This window comes from Akebia trifoliata, chromosome 7 (assembly GCF_017979445.1).
Source record: "Akebia trifoliata isolate Shusen 1 chromosome 7, ASM1797944v1, whole genome shotgun sequence".
NCBI lineage: Eukaryota > Viridiplantae > Streptophyta > Magnoliopsida > Ranunculales > Lardizabalaceae > Akebia > Akebia trifoliata.
The window spans coordinates 27081723-27102473 of NC_141381.1; the positions used below are offsets into that span (position 1 = coordinate 27081723).

The 20751-nt window shown below is 34.1% G+C and overlaps 1 protein-coding gene across 2 annotated transcripts; it reads left to right on the forward strand.

The window, feature by feature from the left end:
• The first annotated feature begins 185 nt into the window (after window positions 1-185).
• On the forward strand, window positions 186-8213 carry LOC147398681 (proteasome subunit beta type-7-A). Of its 2 annotated transcripts, none has more exons than XM_086447939.1 (9): window positions 186-339; window positions 441-601; window positions 4852-4993; window positions 5231-5327; window positions 5435-5504; window positions 5620-5724; window positions 7542-7640; window positions 7764-7854; window positions 7997-8213. In XM_086447939.1, the coding sequence occupies exons 2-9, from the start codon at window positions 458-460 to the stop codon at window positions 8071-8073; spliced, it is 825 nt and encodes a 274-aa protein (XP_086304065.1). In that variant the 5' UTR covers window positions 186-339; window positions 441-457; the 3' UTR covers window positions 8074-8213. The 2 variants fall into 2 exon arrangements, with proteins under 2 accessions (XP_086304065.1, XP_086304066.1); XM_086447940.1 differs by having other exon boundaries at window positions 201-339; window positions 425-601.
• The last annotated feature ends 12538 nt before the right edge of the window (window positions 8214-20751 follow it).

The following is a 20751-nucleotide window of genomic DNA, read 5'->3' on the forward strand; positions in this document are numbered from 1 at the left end:
CTGCATAGTTCAGCCCTTTTGGGAAAAAAAAAAAAAAACCTAAAGGAAACTAAGAAACCATTTTATTTTTGTTATTTATATTATCAAGTTTTGCCTTCAAAAAATAGTTTCCAAATGGGTCCAATCAAAGGGGATGTTGCTCATTAATTTTAACGGTCTAGATTTATTGGTATACGCTTATACAAGGTCTCGCATAATATACAAGTGGAACCCTTTTTTCTTCTACTCCAAGTCTCCAAACCCTCTTTCTTCCTTCCTCTAAAGCCATTTTCGATCACTCTCTGAACCAAATAGTTTTTCTGTAAGTTCAGGATTTAAAATCTCTTTAGGGTTATCTCTGTAAGTTTATCTTAATCTCTTTTACAAAACCCTAGTTTTGATTATTACAGCTATAGTAGACAGATTTGAAATTAAACAATTGAAGCTGTTTGGTTGTGTAGGTTTAATTAGTTCCAGAATGTCGAAATCAGCGATAGATCTTCCACCTAAGGGAGGGTTTAGTTTCGATCTGTGCCGAAGAAACGAAATGCTCTCGAAGAAAGGTGTTCAACCTCCATCTTACCGAAAGACTGGAACAACAATTGTTGGTCTTGTTTTTCAGGTACGCGAGTTTCCACCACTCTTCAATCGAATAATTTTTATTTATCTTTTTTTTTTTTTTTTTTTTGAGACTTAGATTCACTTTATATGATGCTAAAAAGGCTGAATTCGTCTATTTTTGGTTCGTGGGTAGACCTGAATTTATTTTTCTTGACATATTGAGATTTAAAGTTCCAATTTTTTAAATAAGTTTCTAGGGTTAGAGAAGTACGTAATTTAACAAAATGTGTTCTTTATGTATGAGTTCACTTTTTGTTGTTGTTGTTGCTGTAAAATTAGGTTTAGGGTCAACCTTTATCCTCAAATTTTTAGTCTGGGAAAATCCGGATTGATGAAATTTTGTGCCACATTTGATAAATCCCCTCAATCTGAAGGATTTTGGACCGGCTTGGACATCAATGATTCATCTTGGACTTGAAAAATTGATAAGATCTATCTAGTTAAGCTTGTAAAGCTCGAACCTTTTTCCATGATTGTAGTTTACAACCTGAAAAGTTTTCATAGTTTATGGGATCATTTGGCTCTAATAAAAAAGGAGTTACTAGACCGTTTGAGTGGTAGATGTGGTGCATGAATCGTGACTTCTTCCATATTTCTTTTTTTCTTCTTGTGTTATATTTTTTCGTGTTTGAGAGCAGTGTTCCGTTGAAGAACTTGTTGGAAAAATCTGCAGATTTTTATGACCAAGTGGGTCACTTTGAGCTATGTTTGAAGTGGGGCTCACACTTTTTTTGAGGCGGGACCACTTGGAAACTTATTCTTCTCTTTGAAGAGAATAATTTCATTTATTAAGTTGTCGTAAATCCCTTTTGGGTGAATGAGAAATTGGCTTCAAATAACTTCTACCAGTTATGGTTTGTTATATGTGGTTTGTAGAATTATTGAGTTTGTTAGTGAAACTCTTTAGTTTTACATCGGATAGGAAAGAAGAATTTGTCTAGTTCTTATATAGAACTTATCGTATCACTTAAGTGAATATGAGAGAGAGACTTGGGTAAGTCCACGCACACGCGAGGGGCCCATAGGCTCAAGAATGATTTAAATTATTGGTTCAAAAAATCTTTAATGCGTGTGTGCGCGCAAGGGGGTGCACATTTAGATAATTTGACTTCACGTGGGTGTGCACGACAGGTCCTTTTGCTGATTTAAGTGTTGGACTTGAAAGACACTTCTTTTAGATTTTGGGTTGTCTCTTGAGAGACCTTTCTTTTTCCAAGAGACATCATGTCTCTTAGAAACCTTATTTTTTCAAGAGATACCATGTCTCTTCCTTTTTATTTGATTTAAAATTTTTCTTTTCTCTCCTGTTTTAACTTGCATTCTGAATTTCTTGTCTGCATTCTTTGAGAGTACAAACTTAGCGTTCGGTTCGCTAGACGTGTAGATTGAAGTGCTGCCTTTGCACGTGTGATCATTGTATCATGAGAGACAATTGTTTATAGATCCATGGGCACTAAATTGTGGGAACAAAATTGTCTTAAGGACATTGTGTTCAAAACAAACCTCAATCAATCATCAATTTCTTCGATTCTCGGGTATCTACCAAATAACAAAACTTTATCATGGAAACTTATCAGGAAAAAAATTACTATGGACGAAGACATGGATGATATGGTGAAAGAAGATATGAACACACTCTCGAAAATATAAGATGTGACGCTGGACAGAGTCAATTGGAGGGACAAAATTAGTTTAGCTGTTATCCAATCTTTGGGAGAAGGCTTTGATGATGATAATGAGGAAAATTTTCACAAGATGGGAGAACTTGGTTCAGAAGATCGTGTGGAGCGAGGCCTGCATTAGTCTAATCAAGTTGCGAAACTTAGAATTTCACAGCAGAATTTCTTAGGATAGCCTTTTTTTTTTTCCTTATCTTCTCTTGACGCCTCTATTTCTCCTTTGTATCATCTTGTGTTGGGTGAAAAAATTGTGGATTCCCTATTTATCAGTATGTAATGCTCCACTCCTGTGGAATCTAATTTGAATACAATTTAAAAAAAAAAAAACCCAATCAAGGGTTTCTAGTTTATCATGCTTTGGCAGTGGGTGGCATGTCAATGCCATTGGACTTAATCTGGGTAAACTGGACGAAGAAACGGAGTTTAACTCATCTTTCCCTATATTTATTGCCAATGACTTTGTTGATGGTGCCTTAGGTGGTGTTGTTTTTGGATTAGTTGGGAGTCCTGGGAAAAAATGGAGAGAGGGAAATTAGAACAATTTTCTATTGAATTCAGTGTTGTAGATTCTCATAGAAGGGTTGAAAATATTGGCTGTGTTGTACTCACAACTTACGGATAAGTGAGTGGCGAAGTTTCTATTTAAATTAGGCAGAAAGCGCATGGGAGGAGGAAAAAAGAGAGGAATTGGAATGCTTACCCTCTAAGGGACATAATTTTCCTCCTTGGGTTTGATCTTGCTCCAAAGTTGGGATTCTCTTTGATAAACATAGGTTAGCTCATTTAGCTCTTGTTGTAGCATAGTTATGCTCCTTGATAAATCCATGTTATTACCTTGATAAATTCATGTTCTGTCACCTCAAAAAAATTGCAAAAAGCAATCTGAAATAAAGTAATGAATTTATCTTGATATTCATGAATGTGTACATACATAGATATGAATTGGAGTGATGGTAAAAGGGCAAGACAAATAATTTCTGGAAACAAGGTTAAGTCAAGAAACTTCTATGTTAGATGACCAATTTTGCTTCTTTCCATGGAAGTCAACTATCTGGTATATCTTAATACTTGCATTTAACAAAGATGTCTCAAGAGAAAAGAGAATTACATAAAATATATTCTTAGAAAAAAAATATTTTGTTAAGAGTCTGTAGAGATTTAAATTGATGGGTATTAGTAAAAAGGAGAATCCCAGGATATAACAATGTTTATGACACACGTGTGATGGAGTAATAACTAGTTGCGGCGAATTTGCTTGTGGTCGACCTTTGGGGTTTGTATGTTACTAGAAGTTGGGAGGTATCATTATTGTTAACTAACCAACTACTTTTGAGGAGGGAGAGAACTATGAATATAAGAGGGTCACATGGCTTAACTGGGGTGACACACCCGAGAGTATAACCAACTGCTCCAAAAACCGATCTGTTGGAGTAGGGAAGATCAATGAATATAAGAGGGTTATGGGGCTTAACTGGGGTATGACACACCCGAGAGAATAGAGGAAAATATACACTAAACAATTATCATAATGGTACCGGGCATGTACAACAATGATCCATAATGGTACTGTTGAGAAGGAGTGCTTTGATGCAAGTTGAATGCTGTAGAAAGACAGTTACTGGTTGTAGTAAGAAAATGTGGGTCAAGATAGGGTTGGATAGCAATGAAAGTTTCATCTTATGACCTTAATATTTAGGATAAGTTGCAAATATGGTGATAATGTTCATATTGACAAAGTTGGGATTCAGGAAAGTTTGGCACGGGAAAAATTGGCATAAGTCTGGGAAAAAAATAAAAATATTCTATTACTTATTGGTAATATAAAAAATGTACACTTCATATGTTCAACATAAAATTAAACAAAATTAAAAATTTTAAATATAAAATAAAATGTATTTTCAAAGCTTTGCGTTTAAGTCAGGATTAAATCGCCGATTGAAAGGATCTTGAACTAACTGTGACTTTTTAAAAAAAATCAGATAATTTTTTACTATGATAGTGATGAAAATATATCACTGTACCATATGTTCCATTACTTAATAACGAAACCTAATGCTTTTGGGCCTCCACAACCTATAGATTTTTGCATTTAAACACATATGCAAGTTCAGTTACCAAATCGTTGCTTATTGTTTATTTCAGAACATGAACTCTTGATGAAAGAAATGATCTTCTTCAGTATGGAAGAATGATCCTGATGGTGGTTGCGGTCATAAGTTTTAGAAACAAGTAGCTTTATTTTATCTTATCTTATATATAAGCAAGAAAGATTTATGTTAAGCAACTTGCAGTAAAATCTCAATTGTATGGAAAAACAGTCTTTAAAAGTAATAATGGTCCATCATACTTGTTGGAGTGTGTTAAACATCTTCCTGTATGTGACCCCTATGGTGTATGTATTAAGAATCTATCCAACACGAATGTTGTTGAGAAATACTGGTTCTTTCTAATACATGTCTAATAGAATTTTATCATGGCTTCTTGTTTTACCTGATATAATTCTAAGTTCAAGTTGTCAAAGCTTTGTTCAGATTCAGTTATTCATTGTTTTCTTGTTCTCAATTATTCTCAGGACGGCGTTATTCTTGGGGCGGATACGAGAGCCACTGAGGGACCCATAGTTTGTGATAAGAACTGTGAGAAAATACATTACATGGCACCTAACATTTATTGCTGTGGGGCAGGAACAGCCGCTGATACAGAGGCAGTAACAGGTAGTTTTAATATTGATGTTTCTCAGTCACATACCAGCATGTGCTTGTAATTGTATCCTACGACCATACTGCAGGAACACGTGCTACCTTCAGAACATTTGTGTTTATTATCACCAACATTCTTCATGTTTGCTCTAGTTTATGTATTGATTTATGTATCACGAATATTCTATATGTTTGCTGTAGTTTATGTATTGATTTATATCTTAAAAATAAAATTGTTTTGTTTTTTTCCAGACATGGTCAGCTCCCAGCTGCTGCTACACCGTTATGCAACTGGTCGTGAATCTAGGGTTGTTACAGCTCTTACCCTTTTGAAGTCTCACCTTTATAGGTAAATTTATCTTTCTGTGCCTCATTTGTGCTGTCCTTTTCAATGTTTTTTATATGGTAAAACCATGTGATAGCTGAAAAGGCCTAACTGGTTTAGCCGTTCTTCAGTTACCAAGGTCATGTCAGTGCAGCTTTGGTACTTGGTGGAGTTGATGTTAGTGGACCACATTTGCATACTGTGAGTTTAAATCCTGCTCAAGGCCTTGGAACAAATGAACAGCACTTACTTTTTTTTCCTTTTCTCCTAGTTTGTTGAATGTTAAAAGAATTTATGACTCATATCTTGTTTGTAGATCTACCCGCATGGTTCAACTGACACACTTCCATATGCAACGATGGGTTCTGGTTCTCTTGCTGCTATGGCCATGTTTGAATCAAAGTATAAAGAAGGCCTCACCGTAAGTTTTCACCCTTTAATTGGACTATGCTCTTCCTTTTGTGTTATGTGCTGTTTTTATGCAAGATAATCTTATTCATGATTGGAGCTCATGTGCTTAAATTCACGTTGTTTTTCTTTCTTCCCTTGTATTTTTTATATGTAATACATGTTAATAATAATCAAAGTTGGGCTTATGAGTTGGAGTTCTATTACAATAGTTCTTGTTTTGTACTTATTGTGGTGTGTCCTACGATGCCACACTACCAAAGCTGAGTCCATTGTTAGAATAATCAAAACCTTTCAACCCTCACATTGCCATGTAATGCATGACACTGCACATGTTATGGTTTCCACTGTGCTTCTCAGTGATGGCCTCTGCTTGGTGTTATGTTGCAAAAATGCGATTCCTCGTTCCCAAACGGGATGGATACCGTGTAATAGGGGGGAAAACACGATTCCTCCCAAGTGGTTAGAATTATATTAAATAGATGAATTTTTTTTCCGGGTAGAGAAATGTTCAACATTACTGATAAAAATAAAATAAAATGTTCAACATTGCACCAAAGGCCCAATTTGTAATAGCATTTTATACTCACAAGGAGCTACCTAGGTTTGCTTATTAGCAGTTTGCTTGGACATGGGCCCCATATTTGTAGTAGTTCTTATAGAGTATGCTTGGGATTCTATCTTCCTTACTGTCCATTTTTATTGCCTGTTGTTTCCATTAAGTTTTCAGTACCTGATCATGGATGGTAGACGAGGGTCTGGGTGTCGAAGCCAATTGAGTCAATTCCTCTGTTTACCCCTCAGAGCTCAAACCTGGATTAATAGAAGGCACTATACTTTGGTTTGTTGGACTCTTCTAAGGGGTTGGCCCATGTTGGATTTACCTGCCTGCATCTGTATCTATGTAAAATAGATGCTTTGAAAAGAGGGCCTTAATGTAATGTATAAAATTCAAGACCAGTACACTTATCTGATATCCAGTTTACAATTTTTTCCCTTCACCTGTTGATTTGATTTAGTAAATAAAACCAAGAGAGAGATAAGTTGATTAATTCGGTTATTGAGTTGATGACTAGGATATACACATACTTACTCTTGCTTAATGAGATATGATACTGACGCTTGTAATTGATACCACTTGGTATCTTCTTTCTTAGACTAATGATATACTGATGCTCTTTGTATGCTTTCTGACATGGCAGTGCATAGGACCATGGATTTTTTTCCTTGTGTATCCTGGAGAAAAAAAACTATGGTTCTATGCATTGCCACGTCAGAGAGCATACAAAGAGCATCAGTTTATCATGACTCTATTTCTTATTGACTCATCATTTTATTTTATGTTTCGCCAACAAAAAATAATAATGGTATATTGTAAAGAATTGAACAATGCACTTTTTGTTTAATTAGACTAGAAGATGATACTTGGTTTAATAAACTGGAGTTGAGTGTACACAATTGAGGTGGAGGATTGATAAGAAGACAACTATTTAATGACAGGTAGTCGGTTTCCATCACAAATACAGTGTCAGGCACATTTACCCCAACAGATCCAATATACTGAAACATTTCTACAACCTATTTTCTAGTGTAATTACATCACACAGATGGTGTTTTTAGATAAGCTGATATACAATAAAGTTATATAAGCAATTTATAATTAATATTTGAATATAAAAAATTGGAATAGATAATTTGTTTTAGATTGACAATTTGTTACGGTAGTTTGGTTTGATGAGCATGCAAGGAAATAATTTACAATTTGATCTTGAGTTTTATCTTGTGTATTACTATAAGTTAAAGTTTGATACTTTTGAGTATATTTTGCAGAGAGATGAAGGCATTAAGCTTGTTAGTGAGGCAATATGCTCGGGTATTTTCAATGACTTGGGAAGTGGTAGCAATGTCGATGTTTGTGTAATAACCAAGGTTTGTTCACCCCCCCCCCCCCCCCCCCCCCCCCCCCCTCCCCCCTCCCCCCCCCAACAAACAGATCTCACATTGTTTGGGTTGATATATATTTATGTTAATGCTCTATATTGGTAACAACAGGGGCACAAAGAGTACCTGAGGAACTACCAGTTACCAAATCCTCGTACTTACGTCAGCTCAAAAGGATATACTTTTGCCAAGGGTCAGACTGGTTAGTGACTTTCATCTTATATTTATATTCATTCAGTTTGGCATCACTTGTCAACCCTTAGTCATTACTTCAGTCCAAGAACTCTTCTGCCGACAAGGATCTAGAAATTGTCTGATCTTGCTGTTATGAATTATGGTTGCAGAGGTTCTGTCAACAAAGATAACTCCATTGACGACAAAAGTAGAGGTTACTGAAGGAGGAGATGCAATGGAAGAGTGAGATGCGCACTATCTCCATATTTTAGAAAGGAAAGGTTGATTTCTTTTGCAAAACCATTTCTGGTCCTGATGAACTATTGAGATATATATGCAGTTGTTGACCATTTCGTATCTTTTTAACAGAATATTCGGTTTTAATGATTGTGAGTCTACATTCATTATGTTGGCATGGTTGCGGCTCGAATAATAACTAGTTGAACTGTGTCATTACGGTCATTTGGTTTTTAAAATCAAATAGAATTCAGGCTACTGAATCTCTTTCTGGTTTGAAGCAATTGGCTATAAATGAGGTCTGATTGTACTCGGGTCTTTGGGCCTCAAAATCTTAATCTTAGCCCAGCTTGTGTAATGGTTGGGTGGGTCCATAGTCTAAGCCCAGCCTAACGATCACGCCCGTCTGCAAATTTCACGGGCCATAGTCCAGTCCATCCATTTCTCTCCCTCACTGTTTTAGAACACACCAAAATTCTGCTTCTTTGCCGACCTCTCCTCTGTTTAGAATCCGCACTCTTTTGAAATTTGAAGAAGGGGTGGATGATGAAACCTTATATATGTATTTAATAATATTAGTAGTTTGGCTTCCTCAAATGTACACATGTATTACAAAAAATTAGGATTTATGTATGATTAAAATATTTTATAAATATTTAAACAAAATATTTAAAAAAGTTTAAATAGATAGTCTAGTTTTATACCATATTTCAATATATTGTATGCATGATATACTATGACAATTAAATGATAAAAGGATAGTTTTATAATTTTAGAAAATTAATTAACATGGTTATAAGGGTTGTGGGATTTTAATTGATGAAAATATTTTGATAATTAAAAAGTAAATGTAAATGAGGGGTTTACGTGGTATGCCAAATTTTCATCTCAATAAACACCACTATTGGGAGTTTTCTCATCATATTATTAGTAGTATAATTACGTGTTATAATAAAAAAATGACATGGTAATATTTTATTTTTTATTATACGGTTTATCCTACCAAAAACTCCTTGAATATTTTTGTTCCCTTGGCAAATCATCTGATTTTCGGTGTGCAAGTAACAAAAAGAGGACCAAACTTTCATAGATTATTCGGCCCAAAGAGTAGCGCATGGGATATGAAGTAGACCAATAATTGTGTAGTAAGTATGCCAATAAGAGTAGGATTTGATTTCTTTCTTCTTCTATGAATATGATATGGACAATAAGGAAAAAGTAATTCTTTCTCCATTAATTTATTTTGTTCTTCATCTGTCCTGTGTGTTTGGATTAAATTCTTACAAAGAGATATTTTAAAGTAAATGTAGTTGAAGTAAAAATAAAAATAAAATAAAAATGTGAAGTCTTTAATTTTTACCCTTTCTCTACATGTATTGCATTCATTTTTCATATTTTTATACAATTTCAACAGCAAATTAATGATTTATACATAACTTTAGAATCACAATAAAACTAAAGCCGTGATGACACGGTTGACGTGAAATGTGCATAGAACAGGATACACAAGGAAAAGATCTATGGTTCTTTGCACATGCCACATCAATCACGTCAGTTTTAACAAGAAGTTTATCATTATTCATAATTTTATTCTCAAAAGTTTGATTTGTTTGAAGAATTTATTGTTTACATTAACTTTCAGGCGAGGAATTATAAGTTAAATTTATAAATAATTGTCTATTTTATTAGATATTCATTTTTTTTTTCTCATTCAAACAAAATAATCTATCTTACCTGATGGCGGGTATTTGTTAGGTCGGCAATGGTTCCAACGACCTCATATTTGGAATCGAAATCAATAATAATCGGAATCGAGATTACATTGAGGGGTCTTATTAACGTGTACTCTAAAGTCATTAGCTAAGCTGCATTTTAATACAGTCGCACTCTTTTCTTTTAAGGATAATGTCTATCCAAGAATGTCATACAACATTAAATAGATTTACAAATGGGTGGATCACATCATTAAAATTGGGGTCTTGTTAACGTGTGCCCTAAGGGCACACGTTATAGTGAAATAAATGCACTTTAGAAATTAGATTTTGTACCAAAAATACCCTTATTTTTTTTTTTTTAGTGAAATACCCTCAGATTCCAATATTCAAAGTGTATTTACTGCACTTTAGAGTGTGCTCTTTAGTCACACGTTAACAAAATTCATATATGAGTTCTGTTATAGTAAGTGGTAGTTTTCAATGCATCGTTTTTCAAGTAAATACTGATGACTTATATCCCAAAGATTCTTTCATATAAATATAACCTTACTCGAATACATCTCTCAAATTTTACGTGATATTTTCAACACATAACTACAAAACATACAACTTTTTCTTTGTTTGTAGAAGATTTAGTCTTTCATGGTGAAGCACAATGTCCATTCCTTAAAAGAGCGAGTTTAAAAAAAAAAAAAAATAATAATATATCTCATTGATCTTGACAACAAGCTCAATCGTTAACATGGGTGGAGCTTGGATTTTCTTGTAGTAGGGGCAAATTGAAGTTAATGGTACAATGGAAGAGCTTGAAAATGAATGATTTTGAGGAAAAATTCAAAGGTCTTTTTTTAGAAGTTGAAGAAAATGATATTTAAGTCATTTTCAATTAGTCTATGAAAGAAGGCCCAAGTCAAATGGGATCGTAAAAATTCGAGGGAGGTGAGGGCTAGGGGGCAAATGGGGAGGGGGGGTGAGGGCAAGTGTGACTTGTAATTAGTTGAAAATACAAGGGGTTTTGTGGGGGGCAATTGCCCCTACAACCTCCTTACTAGCTTCGCTCAACCACTAGTGATGTTGATGCTTGATGACCTAAGCGGCAAAATCGTTGCTTTTCAAATTTTTAAATGGTGAATTTGTTTTCAATGGTCGATAACAATTTTAAAATAACCCACCTTTTTTTAGAGGTTTGAAGGTCTTTAGGTTGAAAACAAGAGTAAAAATAAAATTTTCAAATTGAAGATATTAGGCTGTAATAGATATACGAGCTGTAAATGATGATAAAATAATGAACAAAAGAAAATCTTGGCAAACAAGGATCGAACTACAGAAACAATGTTAATCCAAAGTATTTTTTTACCTCCAATCCAATTCAAGCTTATGGAAACGATTAAAAATAATTTTTAAAAGGGATTTATCTAAAATAAACTATTGAAATAAAAACTAAAAAAAATACGATAGAGAAGTATAGATCAATTGGATCCACCTTCACAAGCTTTATCAGTGAATTCTGATTTTCTTCTTATCTCGATCCACTAAACAAAGTTAATGTTTGTGGATCAGAAAATCAAACAGCTATAATATAAACAAGATCAAAGCAATAATTTAGGCAGAGATTATTAGATAAACATTAACTGTTCTTTGTGAAGCATGGTTCTTCTTGAACTTATTAAAAAAAGAAACCATCAAAACTATGAGAAATATTTAATATTTAACCTACACTATCTTAATAACTCAGGCCGAGATTATTAGATAAGCATTGACTATTTTCTATAAAGCATAACTCTTCTTAACTTATCAAAGAAAGAATCATCAGAACTTTGAAAAACATTCAATGATTAACCTAATAATACAAACCTAACATTATCACAATAAAGTTATGAAGTAATTTCAAGAAAAATCAAAACACTAACAAATCTTGGTTCGGCTTTTTCAACCAATCTAACAGAGATTTAACCAACAATTATCGCAATAACAATAAAGTGCAAAATAAAGAAAACATGAAAAGAAAAATAGAGATGAGAGAAAGAAAATATCTTTATTGCTTGACTTGAAATCAACAGAGCCTTCTTACAATTTTCGTAAAACTAAGAAACAAAAAATAAAAACTAAAACTAAAAGAATAGAAGTTGATCTCTAGGGAGATGAGAGATCCCTTCGGGAGATTGAAGATTCCATGTCCTTTAGTCTGGTCTCCTATTTATAGAGAGACTAGATTAAGGTTTCAAAAATATTTCGTGATTACAAAAATATCAAAGTTTTACTTCAATACGAATGTCATTCAACCGCTAGGCTTCAGTACAAATTTCGAGGCTTGACTTTCTTTTTTAATCGCGCCGCCACTGTTGACCATGATGCCTTGGTAAAGTTTTTGTCAATTGACTTGAATTTGGTCCACGATCTTGTTTTGGATCCTGGATTATAGTGGTAACTTTGGATTTTCCTGATTTCGCTTTAAAACTTCGCGAATAATTCCTGTTACACTTAAATAACAATAATTAGTTTCGAATTACATAATTAAATTGAAAACAAGAATTATTACGGACTAATCATGAACTATATGCAATTAGAAGGTTTAGTGTATGATTTAATGATAAACTCTATGTAATTAGGGCTATAGAAATGATTTTTTAGACCCTGATAAATAGAAAATCAAAGTTTTATTTTTATTTTTTTGTGTGTGACTATTTAGAGGTTGAAGATGTGGGCATTTAGATAATTTTATATTAGTGTTTCGGATAACGAGATAAGACCTAAATCAAGTGGCATATTATCAGTTTGAAAAGTTATGGTATTTCAAAATTGAACAAAAATGGAGGGGGCATGTCTTAATCATCCTTTATTTACTTTGGACACATCTCATGCCCAACCAAAGTTTAGAGAAATCGATCCTATAATAATAAATAGAAAAAAGTAAATTAAGATGTAATTTGACACGAAATACAAAATTATTCATGTGGTTCCCTCAATATTGAGGTACGTCAACTCCTTGCTCAATGGCAATTTTAGATCGATAAGCAGTTAATGCCCGTAGGTCGTGAGTTTGACACCCAGTATGAACATTAATTCCTCAGGGCCCACCCGTAAAGGCGCACCCTCACTTACCTGATGCGTGTGATGTGCGGGCATTGCACGTGCCTCGAAACTAGTTGTTGGACAAGATCATGGTCTATAGATTGGGCAAAACCTAGATATGGACTCAGTTCGTTGTCTATAGGGATATCCAGTTATCAAAAAAAAAGAAAAAAGATTGAGATATATGTCCACAGATCACGTTGATTCCACTATTAAGAGAAAATGTACAATTACAGATTACACTTTTCACCGAAATATAAGTAGGATTTTACATAATATCAATCAAATTACAAAACCCTTGGAAAATTTTCTCTTGGGGACTCCGCCCCCAAATCCCCACCTTCCAAGCAAGGGGGCCATTGGCCCTCCTCCAACTGCCGAACGATCTCGACAAACAGGGCGTGTTACCTTATTAATAGTACCTCCTTATTTATCAGTACCATCAGACTCCACAAATCTCAATACAAAGGTCTAATTAATATAAATTCTAGATTAATTCATGATTAGGATTCCAAAACATTATAAAAGATGTAACTGAAGAGTATTATAACAACTCCTATACTCTTCCCTAATCTAATAAAAAATCTCAAATAAGACAAACAACACATGAAAAAGTCCTATTTTTTCTGATTACATAAAATCAAGAAGTGGTGTCTATCCTCCACCACAAAGCGAGATAAAATAAGATAAACAATACATGCAAAAAGTCCCATTTTTTTTTATCACATAAAATCACCACCACAAAGCGAGACAAACTAAGACAAACAACACATGAAATAGTCCCATTTTTTCTGATCACATAAAATCAAGAAGTGATATCTATCTTCCACCACAAAGCGAGATAAATAAGACAAACAACACATGAAAAATCCCACAAATAAGACAAACAACACATGAAAATGTCCCATTTTTTCTGATCACATCAAATCAAGAAGTGATGTCTATCCTCCACCACAAAGCGAGACAAATAAGACAAACAACACATGAAAAAATCCCACAAATAAGACAAACAACACATGAAAATGTCCCATTTTTTCTGATCACATCAAATCAAGAAGTGATGTCTATCCTCCACCACAAAGCGAGACAAATAAGACAAACAACACATGAAAAAAATCCCACAAATAAGACAAACAACACATGAAAATGTCCCATTTTTTCTGATCACATAAAATCAAGAAATGGTGTCTATCCTTCACCACAAAGCGAGATAAAATAAGACAAACAACACATGAAAAAGTCCCATTTTTTTTATCACATAAAATCAAGAAGTGATGTCTATCCTCTACCACAAAGCGAGACAAATAAGACAAACAACACATGAAAAAATCCCACAAATAAGACAAACAACACATGAAAATGGGCCTTCATTCGAAAGGATAAAAAAATATTAGATTTTCAACAAAATTTGCCAACGGGCCTCAAAGGCCTAAATCATTGAAAAGTGACATTTTTATCGAATCGAGGTCCTTAAGATCCCCTAAGGGTCTAACGGGCCCACAGAAAAGAATTGGCGTACCCCTACTTTCACCGCTCTGTTCCCGAAATCCAAAATAATTGATTTTCAATCAAATTTATCAACGGGCCTAAAAAGCCCAATTTGTCAACATGTGGCATTTTGACTAATTCGATGATTTTCAAAACCCCTAAAAAGATGAATAGATTTAAAATGAGACTTGGGATACCTACCACCTTCCTTACCTTTCACCGCTCCACTTCCAAATAAAAAATATCCCAAACCCGCTCAAATCCCACGAACCTTCAACTCCCAAAAAAATTGTTTCTCACCTTATTCAACCTAATCTAAACCTAATTCCACATTACCCAAATCTTAAAACTTACCCACGCTAAAAAACCCATGCCAAAATGACCCTAACCAATTCCAAATAACCCAAAACCCTTTCTAAAACCCAAGCCCAATATATTAAAGCCCAAAAACCATTATCCATATCCAATCCACATCAATACCCATAATCCTAACTCATAAAGCACTATCCACATTAATCGATCACCTTTTAATCATCAAAGGGGACACATGTCATTACCCCATCTCACCTCCTTCATCCAACTACCTACTCCCATCACCTTTCTCTAACAATCCATCTACCCTCATCACCTCTCTCTAAAAAAATCATTTCAACCTACACCCTTCCCTAACCTACCTACCACATTCTTCTCTAAAACAACCAACCACCCATATCACTATCCATACCCCTACACCCTAACCCATCACATTTCTCTAAACACTCCACCAACTCACATCACAACCTACACCCCCTCTCATCATTTTTTACAAATCCACTTCTACAACAAAATCCACACCCTTCATATCCAATCTAACATTCCTGATCTCTAATCAATCTATCTAAATCACCTCATCTCCCCATCCTCTTAATATATGTCATCATCTCCTTAATCTTTCTAAAAATCCAAACACCTAACTCCTTACACAACCCATTCTCTTAATCTAAACACCCCACCTTTTCAACCAACCTAACACTCTATCAACACATCAATCCTTACACTTCCATTCTCTCAAACCAAACATCCATCATCTCACCTTCATCAAACACTCTACCCAACTGGATTGAATAAGATCTAAATCATTTGGTCAAAACAATACCCATTTACGTTCATTACACTACTACCCTCATCTCTATTCTAAATTTCATACTCACCACCTTCAAAACCTATGCCATTTCGTACTTTTTCATTTATTCATCCCATTATATCCCTAAAGTAACCCCTAAACATCTATAAATACTCTCCTCCTCTTCCCAAAAATGACTACTAAGTCTCACACTAAAAAAGATATCCTCTTTGCTCTCTTCTACTCTCATACTCTCATATTAACTTTCTAAAAAAGAATTACACTCAAATTTACTAAGGACTTAAGAAGAAGAAGAAGAAGAAGAAAGAAAGAGGAACAAGTTGAAGCTTCAAGGTGGTCAAAGAAATACACCCCCTCCCCTTATCTCTTTTCAACTTTCTTCTTCTACTTATCCCCCTTCTCTACACCTATGCACACACCACAAATGATTTGAGTCATCAAAGGGCCATTTTTTTTAATAAGGGTGCCCTCAATGATTTAAACCCACATTGAAAATCTCTCATACTTGAGGGTACATATCAAAATTTTCCAACTTTTTTATATTATTTTGAATAGATCGAATCCAAGGTTACCACCAAAGGTGGATGGAGTAGGGTGTCTAAAACCTTCCTTACTCCTTAATATGGATCCCCTTACCTAGAATCAAAAGTTGGACCAAATAAGCCGTATCTGTACGAGAGTCACAAAATGTCAAAATAAATGATTTTTCAAAAGAATATATCACGGGTGACCATTCACACCCTTTTGCAATATAATGGTGACGACTCCAAAATTCCCCAAAGTGGTCGATATATTCAGAAATGAATAAATCACGTGTCCACACACATCATTAATTAAGTGGGCACCAGACTCACTTACATTTTTAACTATATCTTTTGCAAAGAAGGTAAAAAGTATCCAATATTTTTAGAAATCTTCTCATTTTTTCTAATTTTATTTTATCACTAAACCTACTTTTAATAAGATAGTAATATGGTGATGAAGGGAATTGAATTTTTGTGAAGAGGTGTCTTGTATTTAATTTGTGAATGATCTCCTTCCTTACTTCACAAGCAGCAGCTAGTTCAGGGCTCCATTTGCAAGTCTCACGAATAATTTCATTATCTTAATGAGCAAGATCACGTCCCTCATTACGAGCTTGTACACACGCTTCTAGGGCACCCGGTGCATTTTCCCAAGGGTGTCCTAAAGTTCCTCCACCGAACTTGAAAAAAAAGACTTGGGTTGCGACATACATATGAAAGAGTATACACTAATGATGTATTTGGCGAATCAAAAACCATGGTCTAATAACGAATCATTTTGATTGCTTGTTAACAATGGAGAATAGATGAACACAATCCAATGATGACAATTGGGTTGTTTTTTGACAAACAATGGATACATAGAACACTCAATGAAGCAATGAGTGTTATTAGATCGCATAGTTTTTTGCGAAAGCATTTGTTTCGCATGTGATATTCATGACTTATTAACATTAAAATTCAAATTATTTGTTTGATGAGATGCAAATTATTAACTTAATACATATGCAACTACCAAATAACAGAGTGCACTATTAATGAATGCAACTTCTGGCCAAGTCCAGCTTTGAAGCAATTAGGTAGCTTCGAAATGTTGACATGACACGTCGAGTTTTGTATTTATTTCACGGCCCTAGGTTTTGGTTAATATTTTTTATTTTTTGTTGTTGAAATTTTTGGCTTTTAATCTGTTCGAGTTCGATTTTGATTTTTGGTTCTCTGTTCAGTTCGAGTCTTTGGGGTGGAAATTGAACCCAAACCAAAATATTTTGGTCTTGATCTTTGTTAAGTCTAATTGGGTTTTGGCCTTTTTCTTATTTGGGTTTTAATCGGTTCGAATTCAATTTTTGGTTCCCCATTTAGTTTAGGTTTAGACTGATTTTCAGGGGTGGAAACTAAACCTTGACCAAAATATTTCGGTCTTGGTTCGGTTCAATCAAGTTTTGGTCTGGGTTTAATTTCATTTTTTCAGTTTGATTCCGATTCGAATATCTGGAAATGGGTAATTTGTACATGCCTAGTTTTACTAAAATTTTGAAGATATATATAGGGTCGGGTTCCGTAGACACATAAAACTACTCATAAAGCTACAACGTTTTTGTCTTATATGGTTAAAAAGATTCGGAATAGGCTGATTTTTTGGTGAGGGGATCATCCTTGCAAAAAAAAAATCATCCCATTCCCAAAACTTCTAACCCCATCAAAACTGATTTACAAAAAATGGACGGTCCAAAAATTTTCAACTTGTAAACATCGGGCTAGAAGTTTTATAATTGGCTGATTTTTGGCAAGGATGATCTCCTCACCATAGAGATCATCCTCACAAAAACTCAGCCCATTCCAAACATTTGCCCATATAAGACAAAACACGTTGTAGCTTTATGTGTATACGGATCCTAATCCATATATATATATATATACATAACAATCATTTAATAATCGTAGAACCTAAAATTCAAAACAACCAATCTCATTGAACGAGAAGTTAATTTAATCATTATTTAAAGAAAGTTGATTACCCCGAGGGGTAAGTTCAATGGCAATTTCAGACTGATAAGTGATTAATGCTCATAGATTGTGAGCTTGATATTCAGTATGAGCATAATTCCTCAGGGCCACCCGCGAGTGCAGACCTTCACTTACCTGATGCATGTGATGTGAGGGCATTGCACATGCATCGAGATTAGTCTTTGGATAAGATCATGTTCTATGACTGGGCAAAACCCAAATACGGGTTCTGTCCACTGTCTACGGGATACCCGCGATTATAAATAAAGAAAAGAAAAAGAAAAAGAAAAAAGAAAGTTGACCCTTTAATGATACAAATACTAACCGGATGACTAATTTTATCTTTAAATAATAAGTGTTTAATTTAAATATTAAATATGATTTGACCCACAATCACTTTAAAGCCACATGAACCCTCTCTTCTAAATGACACATGGTCCTCCATATCCTTTAATATTTGCAGTACTTTATATTTTTCAAAATTTGGACATGCCCCTTGATCTTGCTCCTTCCCTTATCAACTAATGAAAAATAATTATGAAACGTTTAATTTTCCTTTCCAAAATCAGTAATCTTTGACGATATCTTGGATATGAAGATGATCACATGGGCAAGGTAATGAAACAAAGATGATGATTAAAGGTAGTAATGGTGATGATAAGGATAGTGACAATAATGATGGTGATGATGATGATGATGACATCTCATATATTCACGGATTTAGAGGGTACGTAATTATAAATTAACCTCTAGAACTTATCGATCTTCCTCTACTTATGTAGGAGTACCCCTCTTCTTCAATTAATTTGATTTGACAATTTTCTTGTATCATGTTTCTTTCCAAGATCTCAAAGATTCCTTCCGTGATTTTAGAAATCGTTTTCTTATTTATTTCCGATCTTCATTGAGAATTGGAGTCTTCAAACCATTTCTATGGTGGAACTCACTAACTCTAGACGAGATAAGTTCTCATCTCGAATTTCATCCAAGGCCTGGTTGGTTCCATGTGTACTCTACTCGTGACTTCTACTTGTCTTGTCATGACCTCTATTAAACGAGAAAATATGTTCCCCTCGCAAATGATACTTTTTGGACATGTGTACAGTCTAGATGAAATTTTTTATCCTATACAATATCTTCAAAATGAATCTTGTCCCGTCTGAATAAAATCCACAAGTACTCAAATGGAGAATAGCAATCTCTAAATTAGAGAGAAAACTCTGTCTCAAATATTCAAAATCAATTAAGATTTATATAAGCAATTTTTCTTTATATATAGATATTTAATCTTATATCCTCCCGAATAACTTACACAAGTCTCTACCAAGTAATGAAATGGGATCCAAAATAATGTTCAACATTTTTGCTGCTTCTTTTCATAAACATATCCTACTAACTTCATTATCTTGTTATTATTATTAAAGTCAGTTTTGTAATTTTATAGAATCCATTGATGCGAGAGTGTTCCTTGGAGGTGACGCACTTCGGCGGGTGCCCTTTATAGTGGAAAGTAGGTGGGATTAGCTAGGGCATCCTAATTTGAAAACGATCTGGTTAGCAATTTTAATAGAATAATGATGAATGCACTTGGTTTTAGCACCTGGTTCATCATGGGGCAGATAATCATGTCTTTTTCATGGGATACACAGGAAAAAATGTGTGGTTCTGTGCTTATGATACGTCAGCTGCGTACCCAATCACGTACGAAATCTGCATGCGTTCATCATTATTCATTTTATTATTAGAAGCGTTGGCACTGAAGAACTATGACATGATGACGATGGTTTCTTACATTTTTGGATTATAACAAATATAACGACATGATGATCGTTTTCTAACATTTTTGGATTATTATATTGAATAGATAACAAAATTAATCCCTTGAACTGTCCAAGTTTATAAAATTGTCGAAATAGTTTATTACAACTAATCATGTTATCCATTTACCTCACAATTACTAAATAATTTTATACCAAAATTTCAAAAGAGTACCAATATACTTTCTCCATCTTAGTTTCAATTTATAAATTTTAATTTCATAACTTCCAAATATTTATAACTTTGTTTGTGCTGAAGTATTTCTAGTAGAAAGCTCCTCATGAGCTAGCATTAGTAACAAAAATTGGATTTGATAATTAATTTTTTGTGGGATCTCCATTCAATTAATTCGGGAAAGTTTATGTAAAAATGTGCAAACTTTGGAGGAACTTACAAATGTTGTTTTTGGGTTTTTTACTAAATCCAATCATCTTCAAAATCCCTAAAAATCATATTTGGTTATTGAGATTTGAATTTTGAAGAAAAAATTTAGAAAGTAAACGGTCAAATTATTACCATATTCTGCGATTAATCAATTAGTCACAAGATGCAGCTGAATTTTCAGTAGGTGTCGGTCTTCTTGTTATAAATGTAGATTAACCCTCTCATTATTAGGTGTTTGGGGGTGTTTGTTGGAAGGGTATATGAATGCCCTTGGGTTTGGACAAATTTACATGGGAAGAATATTTTGATGGCTTAGAATTTTAGCAAATTTGATATTAGTCAATTTTTTATTTGCCTTTTGTATTATAAACTAGATATACTCTCCATTGGGACTGTTCGATCCATTAACTTTGGGTCTAGATTGACGATTTAGATTATGATAAGGATCCAATCCGATATGAAGGACATGATCTAATGCCACATAGTTATAAAGGACACAATTCTAATTACTTAAAAAAAAAGCTAAAAGAGAGAGAGAGAGAAGAGAGAGAGAGAGA